Here is a 17,350-nt window from a genome sequence, read left to right on the forward strand (position 1 = left end):
TTTTCAGTCCTGGCTAAAACTCCCATTGGACTAAAAGAAGAAGCAGTTTAGCTCGTCCTCCTTTCGTTTGAGACGGACTAGTTACCCGAGCAAACCAGCCTCCCTTCATTGCGAGCAAACATTTGAAAGAAACTGTGATTATACAAGCAGGGATTAAGAAGCAGAAAAATCTAATTTTATATTCCTCTAGGTGACGTGTCTGTCGGCTGCAAGGAGGGAAGACCTGGTAGGTAACAAGCCCGCTAGCTTCCTTGCTAACTAGTTAGCTAATAGCTCAGCTAAGTGATTGTCGGGCCTACAAGTGTTTAGGCCCATGACGACCTTTTTACTAAGTACATCACACATTTTAGCAATTATTTCTTGGTGCGAGTGTTATTATGACCTACCGAGCGAATAATGGAAACATTTTTCATTATTCTTCTGACTCGACGACATGCGTCGTTTGGTTTAGGCCTTTTTTGCGCATGCGTAATAGGGTCTTCTTGCAAGTAGTAAAACATGAAAATACATGTATGCAATTTAATGTAAATGTGTCTGATCGTCTGACATTACTCCCAATTTCTGTTCTTTTTACACACATGTAATACTGTTTGATTGCTTCCGGTGTGGATCAGTTTGTATGTAACATACATTTAATACAAATATTTACATGAACTAGGATTATCAGACAGATATATAAGTATTATTTCCCTGTGATAAATATTTAAAAAGTTGTGGACTTTTATACCGGAGATAATGCACTAATTTCTCGTTAACTTCTTCAGTACAAAGTCAATGGGTCAATACTTTAGGTATGACTTTTTGTAAAAAAAAAATAAAAAAAAAAGTCTTACATTTCTTAATATTTAGCCCATTTTAAAAATGTTGGTATCATTTGAAAGCTTGTTAAACAAAGAAATAGAATTAAAAGCTTACGCTAATAAGCTAAGGTGTTTTTTTTGATCATTTCCATTCATGAAATTAGTGTTGAAGTGACGGAAAATCTGAGTAAAAATGGCTGGTTAGAGTCACGAAACAAACGACCAGGCAATTGATAGGTCAAAAAAATTGGTGTGCGAATCAATCAATTTAAAAGATATTTGTCACTTATACTATAATAAGATTCCAATGAACATTTTACTCATCGTAGAATTTTTGCAGGGGAATTGTTGCCAAATGTTGACGGAGCTTGTCCGGTCCGAAAATTTTGATATTGTGGATAAACTAGGATATGTGTTCTACGTCATGAGTATTGGTGTAGAGTTGTGATGAAAACAATGCAAACGCAGTTGAACTCTGAATACAGCGGCCCAGTCGCTACTCACGATGGCGCGATCAGACGTGGAACGGTCTGAGTGACCACTGTGGCGATCCAGCCTGCTGCAAAAACACATACCTACCACATGTGCTCAATTTGAACCACAATTTTTCCCGCCGTAACACTTGTCAAGCTTTATAAAGGTGCCTAAAAACTACTTATGTGGCTTTACTTTTAAGTTTGCGTGAGCTGGTCCTCCGGAGAAATGAGGAATGCAATCAATGACAATAATTCAGAATGGAATCTATGACAATATTTCAGAATTGAATACGTGACTATAATCAATGTTTGCATTTACAGAGCCGCCATGTACAATGGCATAGGCCTGACCACTCCTCGGGGCAGCGGCACCAATGGTTACGTGCAGCGGAACTTGTCCACGCTGCGAGCCAAACGGCCGCGAGATGAACGCGGTGGAGAACGGGACGAAAAGGATCGGGAGCGGCTGGAGAGTCAGCTCAACAGGCAGCCCAATGCCGACATCCTGGAGCACCAGAGAAAGAGACAGCTGGAGGTGGAGTGTGCCAAGCTGCAGGACATGATGGAGGAGCAAGGGTGAGGAGAATACATCCCGCCAGCAAATGGATTGTTTTACAGTTGTCCCTTGTTTATCGAGGCTAATTGGTTCTTCGCAATGTTCCTCCTAATTTTTAATGTGTCTGAGCAAACGCACAAACTACCTAATTATTCCTTGGACCACATGTTTGCAACATCAGACATGTGCACTGTCTCCACACCAGCATCCCACACACCTGTCCCAAACCTGACAAGTTAAATGTTTTATTACACAGTAGTAGTCAAATAACAGCAGTCATTTTCATTCTAATATTTTCTAATGTAAAAGATTTAGCCCAGTGACAATGAAAAAAAAAATCTTATTTTTCATGAGCTGTATTTTGAATGTCTGGGTGGGGGTCCTCCCGTGGAAGAATTTGAGACATGTAGTCCTTTCTGAGATCTATTTTTTTCCAGCTGTAAACATGCACATTTTGCACAATGAGATGTGTGCTGTAGCACAAGCATGGGATACAGTGTACAACTTTGTGTCTGTAAAATACATCATTGCAGGGTTGTTTAATAGCATTAATGTAATCTCAGAACAGCAAGTCATAATTTATATTCACAAATAAACATTCTTAATACATGACACTAGAATAAGCACACATGTGTTTGGGGAGTCTGGGTGTACAGTGCTTGTTCGTTTTGCCAAAATAAGAGTTTATGCACACATAACACACTGTTAATGAAATTGATTGGCTGCGTGTGAATCGTATCATAGTGTAACAACCTTGTGTGGGGTTTGGAGATGCCTGACTTTTTGTGGCCCTGAACGCATTACTGGCTGAGCAGAGTGTGTGCGTCTTTTGGCGCAAATGAAAGAGCGCGAGCGGTTGATGTCAATGCGACATTTAATTTGTTTGTTTTGGTGCGATTACGGCAGAAAGTGAACAGTTTTGCTACATAGTAGTTTTGTCGCTGATGTTGTTTTAGTGTGGTTGTTGATGCAGACAACCTCCTTCTCCTCAAAATATTTCAGCTGAAGTCATTGTTTTATCTGTTGTGATTGCTCTTTGAAAATAGTACAGAAACAATAGTAGGATTGGTTAGATTTTGTGGACTGCATAGATTGCTGTGCGTGAGGACACGGGAGCAGTGCGCAATTGCCTGACAGCAAAGTTAATAATCAAATATTTTTATAGTTTGACCAAGAACAAGCTGTGTATGACCTTCTAAATATTTTTTTAACATAGCTAAGAGTCCTCTAGACATGAAATAACAGCCTTATAGTTCCCTTTGCTTTTCTTTCACCAATATAGTAGCCTTAAGTGGGTTCTACCGTAGATTACAGTACCGTATTTTCCGCACTATAAGGCGCACCGGATTATTAGCCGCACCTTCAATGAATTACATATTTCATAACTTTGTCCACCAATAAGCCGCCCCGGATTATAAGCCGCGCCTACGCTGCGCTAAAGGGAATGTCAAAAAAACAGTCAGATAGTTCAGTCAAACTTTAATAATATATTGAAAACCAGCGTTCTAACAACTCTGTCCCAAAATGTACGCAAATGTGCAATCACAAACATAGTAAAATTCAAAATGGTGTAGAGCAATAGCAACATAATGTTGCTCGAACGTTAATGTCACAACACACAAAATAAACATAGCGCTCACCTTCTGAAGTTATTCTTCATTCGTAAATCCTTCGAATTCTTCGTCTTCGGTGTCCGAATTGAAAAGTTGCGCAAGCGTGGTATCCAAAATGGCCGGTTCCGTCTCGTCGAAGTCATCGGAGTCAGTGTCTCTGTTGTTCTGTGAATCCTGCCTTCCGGAAAGCTCGGACCACAGTTGTGACCGAAATATCTGCCCAGGCATTTACGATCCACTGGCAAATGTTGGCGTATGTCGTCCGGCGCTGTCTGCCCGTCTTAGTGAAGGTGTGTTCGCCTTCGGAGCTGTGTGAAAAAAGCCACCCGGCCTCTTCGCGTAAACTTCCCTTAACCACTCGCTCATCTTTTCTTCATCCATCCATCCCTTCGAGTTAGCTTTTATGATGACGCCGGCTGGAAAGGTCTCTTTTGGCAAGGTCTTCCTTTTGAATATCACCATGGGTGGAAGTTAGCATGGCAAGCTAGAACCACAGTGAAGGATGACTTCTCATTCCCTGTGGTGCGAATATTCACCGTACGTGCTCCCGTTCCACAGTGCGGTTCACAGGAATATCAGTTGCTGTGAAATACGGTAGTAATCCGTGTGCGGATGGAGAGATTGCGTCTTTTTATGAACCGGATCCTTGTCGCTTAGTAGGAGCCATTTTGTGGTCTTTACAGATGTAAACAGGAAATGAAACGTACGGTGATATCCGCGCGTTTTTTCTTCTTCTTCCGGGGGCGGGTGGTTGCTTACAGTAGAAGAAGAAGCGCTTCCTGTTCTATGGGGGCGGGTGCTTTCCTTGGCGGTTGCTTGCGTAGAAGAAGAAGCGCTTCCTGTTCTACCGGGAAAAAAGATGGCGGCTGTTTACCGAAGTTGCGAGATCGAAACTTTATGAAAATGAATCGTAATAAAGCGCACCGGGTTATAAGGCGCACTGTCAGCTTTTGAGAAAATGTGTGGTTTTTAGGTGCGCCTTATAGTGCGGAAAATACGGTACTCACTGGTAACCCGGAGGATCCTCCTTGCGTCATTGCTATGGTCGTCACCCAGCCACTACAACACAGCCACAACCAACGTTCCCTCTAAGGTGCGCGCCTGTGCAATTGCGCACTGCTCAAGCGTCCTCTGCGCACGGCAAATCTATGCCACACACAAAGTCAAATTTAAAAAGCGCATAACAATTTTCGACACACGGACACGACAGAGAAAACAGTTTTCGTCATCATTGTTCAAATATTGTAACGTCTGTCGAGACGCTTTGAGGACATGAATTCCATCGATCACTTTACTGAGCAAAACTCTTTGTCGGCCATAAACACATCACCAAAACATGAGTAAAAAAAATGATATCTAGCAAAAGTGGTCATTTTCTGCAGTACAAACCAGACCAAAAGAAACTTTGTTATATCAACAGCAGCCGCTCGCTCTTTCTTACTTGCGCCAACACATGCACATATGGCACTTAGCCAGTGATGTGTTTACAGCCACACAAAAAGTCGGACAACTCCAACACCACACATAAAGTGTAATTCCAGGTCGTTACACTATGATCTACCAATCAAATGTGTGCTTATTCTAGTGTCATTTATTAGAAATTTTAATTTATAAATATTAGTCATGAAATGCTGTTAGTATATTAAATAAATACTAATAAAATATATTTTTTACAAACAGGAAGTTACAGGAATGTACACATGATTCCCTGCTTACATCTCATTGTGCAACATGTGAATGTTTTAATGGGAACTAAATGCAATATCTGAAAGGGGTACAAATTATTTCCAATGCAGGACCTCCACTCAGACAAACAATACAAGTACACAGTTCATAAAAAACAATATTTTTTGTTATTGTCATTGTAAGTGGGCCTAAACACTTATATTAGAAAATAATCTCATGGAAATGACTGCTGTCATTTGATTATAATAATAAGAGAATGTTGTCTGTCTATCTGTGTTGGCCCTGCGATGAGGTGGCGACTTGTCCAGGGTGTACACCGCCTTCCGCCCGAATGCAGCACCCTCCGCGACCCCGAAAGGGACAAGCGGTAGAAAATGGATGGATGGATGGATGGATGGAGATTGAACTTGTTATTTAGTCAGGTTTGGGACAGGTGTGCTGCTGGTGTAGCCACAGTGTGCACGTCTGATGTTGCTCACATGGGCTCCACTGAATGCTCAGGGAGTTTTTGCGTTTGCTCACACACGAAAAATTAGAGGGAACATTGGCCACAACGTGGAAATACTTCATCACATCCTCGGTAATTCCTCTAATTTAGTACTGGGTTTCCATGTGCTGAAACCACAGGCGCAAGTTGTTCCGTAAAAACTTGGTCAACTTGACAGTCGCAGCTACAAAAATTAGCTGCGTTGTTAGCATTGCTGATGAGTTCATCTCCATTCAGCATGTCCTGGAAAGTTGCTGATAGCATTAAGTGGCAAGTACTGGTCTGTCTTGTCTTTTGATATCGCTCACGTTAAAGTGGATAGGTGGTATTGATGAGGCAAGGGTCGAAGATGAAGCGCATCAAAATGTGGGTTGACTGGAATGTCGCGGTGAACATAGCGCCAAAGTTAGCTGTCATGTGTTAGCGTTGTTCACCCTGAACCTGGAAACAGAAGTCCTGCTTTGTGAATATCTTTATCCATCACCACAACATAATACAAAATAAGGCAAAACCCTGCAGATATGTAAGACATAAATATGATTTAAATTATTAAATGTAGGCCAAAAATATATAGAATATGCTTTAAAAAAAAAAAAGTGATGTAGTGAATTTGTAATATTTGAAGCGCAGTGGACGACTGTAAATTGTTAAAGTGCAGCACAGCTGAGCATTATACTGCTTGGCCTGGCTGTACTTATTGTAATATTTGTTTAATAGAAAGTTTCTAATAGTTTTTTATGCTTGCTTGGTCAGATACTCTGCAGAGGAGATTGAGGAGAAGGTGAATAGTTTTCGAATGATGCTGCAGGAGCAGCAAGAGAAGCCCCCCACCTCCACCGACAAGGCGTCGTAAGTCAACAATTAGGCAGCTACTGTTCTATCGCCATCTTCGCGTTTGACCGTTACTGATTCCTTTTGCTCAGCGTAACAGAAACTCACGCTCTGGCCGCGGCCAACCAGCAGAAGAACGATCGTCTGCGGGAGGCCTTTGGAATCTCCAGCGACTACGTCGACGGATCGTCGTTCCATGCCGATCGCAAAGAGAAGGAGAAAGAGAAGCGAGAGCAGGAGCGTTTGGAGAGAGAAAAGCAGCAGCAGCAATACACGTGAGTGCAAAGCAGCTTTTTAACACAAGCACATTTGGGTTGTACTGGTACTAATAAAGTACTGCGGTACCTAATAATTAAAAAAAAAAGGTATTATACTGCCTTTACAAAAAAAAAATACCGGTCCCCTTTTTTATTTTAATTGCAAATATCGACTGTAACGATACCAACTCCAAGAGCCTTATATAGTTGATACTACAGTGATTACATCTATATTTTTTTTTATTATCACAAAATCTCCTTTATTGTTTATAAAGTCTGGAAATATGTCCCGGGACACAGGAGAACTTTAATAATGACCAATGTATGATCTTGTAAATACTTGGTATAGGATCTATACCCAAGTTTGTAATAGTACCCAAAACTTATATAAAGTATCCAAACATCAGAATAATAAGTGCTTATTACATTTTAACATAAACGTAGATAGAACATGTTGAAACAGAAACTAAACAGATATAAGCAGTAAATAAACAAAGAGATTAATAATCCATTTTGTACCGCTTATCCCTCATAATGTTGACAAAATAATAGACAGGAAAGTGACACAATATGTTACTGCATATGTCAGCAGCCAGATTAGGAGCCTTTGTATCATGTTTGCTTACTTACTACTAAAAGAGAAGTTATCTAGTATGTTTTTATGTAATGCCAACATTTTTTTCTTGCAACAAAAAAAATGTTTAAAATAACATTTTATGTTTAAAAAAGCCAATAATGACATTTTTGTGGTCCCCTTTATTTTGAAAATTTTTTGAATATATTTCAGTACCAAAATAATTAATTGGGACAACTCTAAAGCGCGAACACACTTCCGGTCTTGAGGTCTTTTCTTGCTTCGCTGTCCTCCTGACAGGTTGATAGAAGACTCAGAGGACTCTGATTCCCCACCAAAGAAACGCAGTCGGAAGAAGAAGAAAAAGAACCGGAAGAGGGCTGGGTGAGTTCTTTGATGAGCACACGACAGCCATCTCCTAATGGCGGAAACATTTCTGTAATTTTTGCAGTATTTGGGAAAAGTATAATATACACACCAGTAGGGATGGGAATTGATCAGATTTTTCCGGTTCCGATTCCAATTTCGATTCTGCTTAACAATTTGGACCCTAATGGATTCTTATTTGGAAAAAAAGGTGGATTAGCATCAATTTTGTTTAATTTTGAGATAACATGACCTTACAAAGCCAACAGTGAGGTCTTTAAAGGCACATACTGTGTATAGCATAGGGAAAAACTACTTTTTTGAAAGTAAATATTCTTCTGTCGAATTTAACAACATAAAACATGTGGGAATTACACAAGAATAGCATATTTAGTAACAGTTTAAAAACTGTTGTCATCTACCTCGAAAATATACTGGTGAAATAAATAAAAACACATAGAATATTGTACAAAGGTTTGTTTAGATTTGCAAGGTCAGGAGGCATGCATCCATTTTTGCGTCAAAATATCACTTCTGCCTTTTTTTAATGAATTTAAAAAAAAATGGTCCAAATAAAATTTGTTGAACGCTCACCTAAGCCGCATGTAGTCGCTGTTCCTCTCGCCGAAACGCCGCATTGAGTTGTAGGACGGGGAGGCGACCAGGATCACCAAAACAAGCTTGCTCGTTAGCTAACCATCTGGCTAGCTCACCAATGTTGGCGACTGTCCACTTTGCTGCTAATCATACAGTATATGGAAGATTACAACCCAAACGCTGTTAGTTCCAAAGCAGTTGTAGTTCTAGAGTATGTATTAGTAGCCAGCGCGAACATATATTTTTGACGAGACGGATTGTAAATGGATGTCACAACATCGGAAGTATATAACACCCGAGGGGACGTGGCTACAAAATAGAGTTGCCAAATGGGAAACGTTTTTTGACTTTTTTGCATACGTGTTATAGAATTTTACATGACAATGTCAATGATAATAATGTTAGTAAATGATCTACTGGATTCTGTGGAACATTACTTGGGACATGTGTCATAAAGACAGCCAAACTAGGTTGGTCGATGAGAATAAATCTGAAGGTAAAAATAGTGTTAAAATGCATTAAATTGCAGGAAATGTAGTTTGTATGGCAGCACTTCGTGCTGATAGAAAGTTCCTCTTTTTTTCCTCAAAGGGTGCTCCCATCCCTGCAAAGCAAAAGTAATATATAACAGGCTTATTAACATGCAACCAGGCCTAATTGAGCTGAAGCCAATTTTGACGGCGTAATGCAATGATTGTTGTTCATTGCTGTCAATGACAGACAGCTATGCTTCATGTAGTGATAGTGTACTGTCTCTCTCGGCTGTGTTGGTGTGCGAGGCAAGCATGCTGACTACTAAGCTAAAATCTCCCAGATCGCCAGCACTATTCTTGAAGTTGATGGGCGTCTGTTACACTCGCACAGTTGTGCATGCACCCGTCGCAAAGGAGATGTATTCATGAACAAAATTATTTTTAAAATGCATGATATTTTTGCAATGTTGCTGTACTATTGAGTAAAATCATGTTTGTTTTTGTGTTTTGGGGTGTTGAGGTTTGGGTAGGGGCAACACCCCTCAGCCCAGCATTCAACCCAAGATATTTCTAACCTTCTTTTTATATAGTTTTGATGATTATGGTTTACAGCTTATAAAAACCTTCAATCGAAAATCGCAAAATGTGGGGTTTTCCAAAAACTGTGCGCCATGATGATCTCAATTATTAGAAATAAAGGCTTGACATATCTCACATTACATGAGTTAACATCACATATTCGTTTCACATTTGAAGTTGAATTACTGACATTAATTGATTTTAACAAGTTTCACCTGTACAATCCAGACTGTAAAAATCTGGTTGAAGGAAAACATGCAACTTTTCTCTGACTACAATTGAACATTCACCTACCGAAAATCAGGAGCCTCTACCGTGGCAAATGTGTGCAAGCTTTTGACCATAAACTTAGTCAGTGCTCGGTGATGATTGTCTATCCTGGTGTGGCATGTACGCTTACCTGCCACAGTGAAAGGAGGCACCGTAGACGTGACTTGGAGCGAGTACTTATCCGCTTTGAAACCAGTCAGAATATGTCTCCTCATGCTCATCAAAATGAGAAGGCAGTCATTTAAATTTAACAGGTAATGGCGCTAACATTAAAGGCGGTCTTAGTTAGTACGTCTTGTATTCATGCCAAACTGCTGCTAGGATAAGATCAGCGCGATTCAAAAACGCGACATTCATTTATAGATAATGCATACTCGTTTGTTCAAATGGTTCAGCACATTGCTCGTACTGTATGTCCTCCTTGATGAAATGGCAACCTTGCAGTTATTACATGTAGCGCTGTGGCAATCTTTTGGAGTGTTTACGCGGCCTGGGTGCCATGTTGCCGTCTGACGTCACTACACACATTGTGGAATGATGCCATTCCCCCCATAGGAATCGTTGAAGGAATCGTTTGAAAAAATGACAAGCGATTCCAAGGAACTGATACACTGGAAACCGGTTCTGAACAGGAACCGTTTTTCGATTGCCATCCCTACATGTCAGGCGATTTGTTGGCTATGTCTCGTTGTAAAACGTCTTTTAGAGGGTCTTTATTCATATTGGAGCATATGTACGTCTATGCTATGTGATAAGATGAGGCGTGATTGGCTGCTTGGTGTGTCCATCAAAACAAAATGTCCTCCTATAAAACACAGTTTCAAGTGTATTGATCAAGCAATTGTCTTCACCGTCGTCGTGTGCAGGTCGCAGAGCTGCTCGCCATCTCCTCGCCGAGAGAAAAGATCCAAGAAAAAGAAGAAACGGTAATTGACTTAGCTCCGCCCACACTGGTTACAAGTTGAAGTTGAGTGTAGTTAAATGTTTGTTTTAAATGATTCCAGAGAGTCGTCAGTGGAAGAGCAGCCAGACGGGTAAGGGACATGTGGAACATTGGCCTCCTTTTTCTTTTCTCCTGGTTTCATATTTTCTCTCCTTCAAAGTTCCCCAGATGACAAGCAGAAGGCGTCCAAGAAGAAGAAGAAGACAACGATGAAAGCGAGTAAAAGTCCTGCAAAGACAAAGACAGTGCGGCACAGGAGCGTCTCGTCCACTTCAGCTCACAGGTGCCAGATCCTACAGCTCCTAATAGTTCCTTATTAGGATTATGTGGCAAAACAATATGGCCGATATTTGGATATTCATTTGCAGTAAAAGTTATTTAAACATGAATAGTATATGTCAGTGGACAAGGCTTTAAGTTGTTTAGGATACTTGGGACCAGTAGCAACAATGTTTTATGCGACGCTAATGTTGTGGTTAATTTAGCAGCCAAAAACACCTTTACACATGTGTCTAAGAGGAGCATCTGCATTTGCATTTCAAATAATGGGAAATCTCCTGGGAAAATGTGTAATGTAGGATTTTTCTACATCATCATAACTCGCCATCTACTCTATTTGATAAATTTTTTAAACAGTTTATGGATTTATATACATTGTAAGGGTTCCTCGTGAGCAACCCTGGTTGGTTGGTTGGTCTTCTTCACTTTTTTTTCTTTTTTTTTTAATACTACCCTATTTTCCGCACTATAAGGCGCACCGGATTATAAGGCGCACCTTCAATGAATGGCATATTTCAAAACTTTGTTCATATATAAGGCGCACCGGATTATAAGGCGCACTTATGCATCCATTAGATGGAGCTGCGCTAAAGGGAATGTCAACCAAACAGTCAGATAGGTCAGTCAAACTTTATTAATAGATTACAAACCAGCGTTCTGACAACTCTGTTCACTCTCAAAATGAATAAACAGCTGTTTTATTATTTTCCCCGAGGTAAAGTCAGTGACGTGTTTTGTTTATCTTTTAACAACAGCAAGGTATAACATGTAGTGCAACATTTATATCACATAGTGGAGGGAACTTTTCCCTGATTCAATAAACACGTAAAAAACAGTGATACTGTTACGGTAAAACAAACGTTAGTGCAATCACAATATAGTAACACTCGAAATAGTGCAGAGCAATAACAATATATCAATAACTCAACGTTGCTCAAACGTTAATGTCACACAACACAACACACAAAATAAACATGTAAAGCTCACTTTATGAAGTTATCCCTCATCCACGAATCCCTCAAATTCTTCTTCTTCACTGTCCGAATCAAACAGTTTGGCGGATACGGCATCCAACATGCCCGGCCGGCTTCGTCTCGTCGAAGTCGTCATTAATCGAGTCAGTGTCGCTGCTGCTCTATTCCCGTGTTCTACTGCGTGACTGATCGTCTTAAGTTTAAACTCTGCGTCGTAAGCGTCTCTTAATAGGAGCCATTTTGGGGTCTTTACATAAACAAACAAATGGAAATCAAAACGACACGCCTCGCGCAGTCATATATCCCAGCATGCACCGCGCTTCTTCTTCTACGGGGGCGGCTGCGTACCGTAGAAGAAGAACTTATTCTTCTACGGGGGAAAATAAAGTTGGCAGCTGCTTACTGTAGTTCATAAAGTTTAGGTTTGTTGTGGCTCAATATTGGTCCATATATAAGGCGCAGCGGATTATAAGGCGCACTGTCAGCTTTTGAGAAAATTGGAGGTTTTTAGGTGCGCCTTATAGTGCGGAAAATACGGTAATTACTGGTATTTCATGTGTACATATTGTATCTGCTGATGTCGATCTGTTATAGTTGTAAATATATATATATATATATATATATATATATCCATCCATTTTATACCGCTTGTCCCTTTTGGGGTCGCGGGGGGTGCTTGAGCCTATCTCAGCTGCATTCGGGCGGAAGGCGCTTTACACCCTGGACAAGTCGCCACCTCATCACAGGGCCAACACAGATAGACAGACAACATTCACACTCACATTCACACACTAGGGCCAATTTAGTGTTGCCAATCAATCTATCCCCAGGTGTAAGTTGTTGGAGGTGGGAGGAAGCCGGAGTACCCGGAGGGAACCCACGCAGTCACGGGGAGAACATGCAAAACTCCACACACACACACACACACACACACACACACACACACACACACACACACACACACACACACACACACATATATATATATATGTATGTATGTATGTATATATATATATATATATATATATATATATGTGTGTGTGTATGTTTATATATATATACAGTGTTTCCCACAGGACAGGCATCTATTTGTGGTGGTGTGGGCGGGGGGTGACGGCGGCAGCGGCGATGACCAAGAAAAACGCGGAGTTGGAATATAAGTACAACACTTTATGTACATATTTAGCTCATTAAAATTACCGACAGGAAGGCGAGAAACACTTTATTTCAACAGACTCTGGCGCCGTACCTGTCGTCAAAACTCCAAAGACCGACTGCACAGTTGCGCTAACAAAATAAGAGTCTCAGAAAGCTGGCGTGCACAAGCTAGCAAGCTACGGAGTTTGCCGACAATGTATTTCTTGTAAAGTGTATACAAAGGAGTACAGAAGCTGGACAAATAAGTGCCAAAAACCAACCACTTTCATGTGGTATTGGACAGAAAGGAGGACTTTTTTTCTCCTCCATTCGAAAATGCGGACGTTATCAGCACCACTGTCTGATTCCAATAAATGCAAGTCATCAGAATCAGGTAATACACCAACTTATATTCTTGTCTTCATGAAAGAAAGGAATCTATATGTGTTAAACATGCTTGTATTATCTTTAAACACCTTTAACTTGTTAACAATATTAACTATATGTGTTAAACATGCTTGTATTATCTTTAAACACCTTTAAGTTGTTAACAATATTAACTATGTGTTAAACATGCTTGCATTATCATTAAACACCTTTAACTTGTTAACAATATTAACTATATGTGTTAAACATGCTTTTATTGTCATTAAACACCTTTAACTTGTTAACAATATTAACTATATGTATTAAACATACTTGTATTATTATTAAACATCTTTAATTTATTAACTGTGTTAAACATGCTTGTATTATCTTTAAACACCTTTAACTTGTTAACAATATTAACTATATGTATTAAACATACTTGTATTATCATTAAACACCTTTAATTTATTAACAATATTAACTATCTGTGTTAAACATGCTTGTATTATCATTAAACACCTTTAACTTGTTAACAATATTAACTATATGTATTAAACATGCTTGTATTATCATTAAACACCTTTAATTTATTAACAATATTAACTATATGTGTTAAACATGCTTGCATTATCATTAAACACATTTAACTTGTTAACAAAAACATATATTTCATAAATAAGTAAATATAAATTATATATATAAATGAGGTAGATCCCCACGACTTGATCAATTGAAAAGTGGCTCGCCTGCAGAAAAGGTGTGAGCACCCCTGAGTTACACCCATCTGAACAGGTCAGCCACCTGTTTAAAGCCCGATCACAGTTGAAATCTTGAAATGAAGGGCCTTTAATGGCCAAAACATTAACCTGGACAACATTTTAACAGCTGGTTGGCTCAGATTTTATTCTTGCATTCACATGCTGCAGTGGACAGTGGACAATTTAGCTTCATTATTAATGCAGTATCTGAAGCACCGTCTCCACGTGTGTTTATTGACAACAGGGTTATAACCTGGACACGTTAGCTCGTCGGTATTGTAACACGTGACGTGACAACAGCGGCGGTGTTAATGAAGCAGCGTCAGGCTGCTCACCGTCAATGAAACGCTCTGTGAAATCGCGGATTAACGTTAAATATATGACGAGCCGCGAGCGATGCAGCTATAACTTATCTACCTACAACCTATATTACCCTCGTATTTTGATCCGGTCGGTCCGTTCTTTTACTCCGCCGTCTTCTTCTTCTTCTTTTTCTTCTTCTTCTTCTGGCTCACCAGGTGAATTAAGTGCTATTGGCTGGAGTTACAATGCATAGTAGGCTACCGCCACCTACTGCACTGGAGTTGTAACTACAAGGTACATTCACAGACAGAGTCCCATTGCTTTTATGAGCGGTCGAGCGAGTCAAAAGCCGAAAAATGCATTTGTGGCGGACGTAATTCTTTCGTGGCGGGCCGCCACAAATAAATGAATGTGTGGGAAACACTGATATATATATATGTGTGTATATATATATGTGTATATGTATGTATACATATATATATATACACATATATATATGTGTATATGTATGTATACATATATATACACATATATATATATATATATATATATACATATATATATATATATGTGTGTGCATATATGTGTATATATATATATATACACATATATATATATACATGTGTGTGTGCATATATATGTATGTATGTATATATATGTGTATATATATATACAGGTAAAAGCCAGTAAATTAGAATATTTTGAAAAACTTGATTTATTTCAGTAATTGCATTCAAAAGGTGTAACTTGTACATTATATTTATTCATTGCACACAGACTGATGCATTCAAATGTTTATTTCATTTAATTTTGATGATTTGAAGTGGCAACAAATGAAAATCCAAAATTCCGTGTGTCACAAAATTAGAATATTGTGTAAGGGTTAAATTTTGAAGACACCTGGTGCCACAAACTAATCAGCTGATTAACTCAAAACACCTGCAAAGGGCTTTAAATGGTCTCTCAGTCCAGTTCTGAAGCCTACACAAACATGGGGAAGACTTCAGATTTGACAGCTGTCCAAAAGGCAACCATCGACACATTGCACAAGGAGGGAAAGACACAAAAGGTTATTGCTGAAGAGGCTGGCTGTTCTCAGAGCTCTGTGTCCAAACACATTAATGGAGAGGCAAAGGGAAGGAAAAACTGTGGTCAGAAAAAGTGTACAAGCGATAGGGATCACCGCGCCCTGGTCAAGATTGTGAAAAAAAACCCATTCAAAAATGTGGGGGAGATTCAGAAGGAGTGGACAGCTGCTGGAGTCAGTGCTTCAAGATCCACCACCAAGAGACGCTTGAAAGACATGGGTTTCAACTGCCGCATACCTCGTGTCAAGCCACTGTTGACCAAGAAACAGCGCGAAAAGCGTCTCACCTGGGCTAAGGAAAAAAAGAGCTGGACTGCTGCTGAGTGGTCCAAAGTCATGTTTTCTGACGAAAGCAAATTTTGCATTTCCTTTGGAAATCGAGGTCCCAGAGTCTGGAGGAAGACAGGAGAGGCACAGGATCCACGTTGCCTGAAGTCTAGTGTAAAGTTTCCACCATCAGTGATGGTTTGGGGTGCCATGTCATCTGCTGGTGTCGGTCCACTCTGTTTCCTGAGATCCAGGGTCAACGCAGCCGTCTACCAGAAAGTTTTAGAGCACTTCATGCTTTCTGCTGCTGACCTGCTCTATGGAGATGGAGATTTCAAGTTCCAACAGGACTTGGCGCCTGCACACAGCGCAAAATCTACCCGTGCCTGGTTTACGGACCATGGTATTTCTGTTCTAAATTGGCCCGCCAACTCCCCTGACCTTAGCCCCATAGAAAATCTGTGGGGTATTGTGAAAAGGAAGATGCAGAATGCCAGACCCAAAAATGCAGAAGAGTTGAAGGCCACTATCAGAGCAACCTGGGCTCTCATAACACCTGAGCAGTGCCAGAAACTCATCGACTCCATGCCACGCCGCATTAACGCAGTAATTGAGGCAAAAGGAGCTCCAACCAAGTATTGAGTATTGTACATGCTCATATTTTTCATTTTCATACTTTTCAGTTGGCCAACATTTCTAAAAATCCCTTTTTTTGTATTAGCCTTAAGTAATATTCTAATTTTGTGACACACGGAATTTTGGATTTTCATTTGTTGCCACTTCAAATCATCAAAATTAAATGAAATAAACATTTGAATGCATCAGTCTGTGTGCAATGAATAAATATAATGTACAAGTTACACCTTTTGAATGCAATTACTGAAATAAATCAAGTTTTTCAAAATATTCTAATTTACTGGCTTTTACCTGTATATATATGTATATATATGTATATGTGCATATACCGCTGTAAGCAGACTTTTATTTAAAAGTTAGAATGCAGTATATGTCAGAATATGTCAAAATAAAATTGACTGCATTCTAACTCCATCCATCCATCCATCCATCTTCTTCCGCTTATCCGAGATCGGGTCGCGGGGGCAGCAGGCTAAGCAGGGAAGCCCAGACTTCCTTCTCCCCAGCCACTTCGTCCAGCTCTTCCCGGGGGATCCCGAGGCGTTCCCAGGCCAGCCGGGAGACATAGTCTTCCCAACGTGTCCTGGGTCTTCCCCGTGGCCTCCTACCGGTCGGACGTGCGTTCGGGTGGCATCCTGACCAGATGCGCGAACCACCTCATCTGGCTCCTCTCGATGTGGAGGAGCAGCGGCTTTACTTTGAGCTCCTCCCGGATGGCAGAGCTTCTCACCCTATCTCTAAGGGAGAGTCCCACCACCCGGCGGAGGAAACTCATTTCGGCCGCTTGTACCCGTGATCTTGTCCTTTCGGTCGTAACCCAAAGCTCATGACCGAAAGGACATGAGCTTTGGGTTATGGCTAATTCTAACTCTTAAATAAAAGTCTGATTACAGCGGAGCAAGTGGGACGTCCTCTTTTCCGCCCTAAAGCCCAATGAATAACCATCTAAAAAAAAAAGGCCACCGTCATCCATTTACATTTCGTGACTGGAATATTAAAAAGTATTAGGGATATTGTTATTATAAGCGCTAA

General features: G+C 40.2%; 1 protein-coding gene across 2 annotated transcripts in view; it reads left to right on the forward strand.

Moving 5' to 3' along the window:
* srrm2 (serine/arginine repetitive matrix 2) overlaps positions 1-17,350 on the forward strand; it is a 27,847-nt gene continuing 10,497 nt past the window's right edge. For both annotated transcript variants that reach the window (XM_061981509.1, XM_061981510.1), the window contains exons 1-8: positions 1-226; positions 1,598-1,852; positions 6,372-6,467; positions 6,542-6,724; positions 7,581-7,664; positions 10,432-10,491; positions 10,570-10,599; positions 10,669-10,791. In XM_061981509.1, coding sequence (XP_061837493.1) covers positions 1,605-1,852; positions 6,372-6,467; positions 6,542-6,724; positions 7,581-7,664; positions 10,432-10,491; positions 10,570-10,599; positions 10,669-10,791 — 824 coding nt within the window. In that variant the 5' untranslated portion in view covers positions 1-226; positions 1,598-1,604. The remainder of the gene's footprint in view (positions 227-1,597; positions 1,853-6,371; positions 6,468-6,541; positions 6,725-7,580; positions 7,665-10,431; positions 10,492-10,569; positions 10,600-10,668; positions 10,792-17,350) is intronic.

Source organism: Nerophis lumbriciformis, linkage group LG24 (assembly GCF_033978685.3).
Source record: "Nerophis lumbriciformis linkage group LG24, RoL_Nlum_v2.1, whole genome shotgun sequence".
Lineage (NCBI taxonomy): Eukaryota > Metazoa > Chordata > Actinopteri > Syngnathiformes > Syngnathidae > Nerophis > Nerophis lumbriciformis.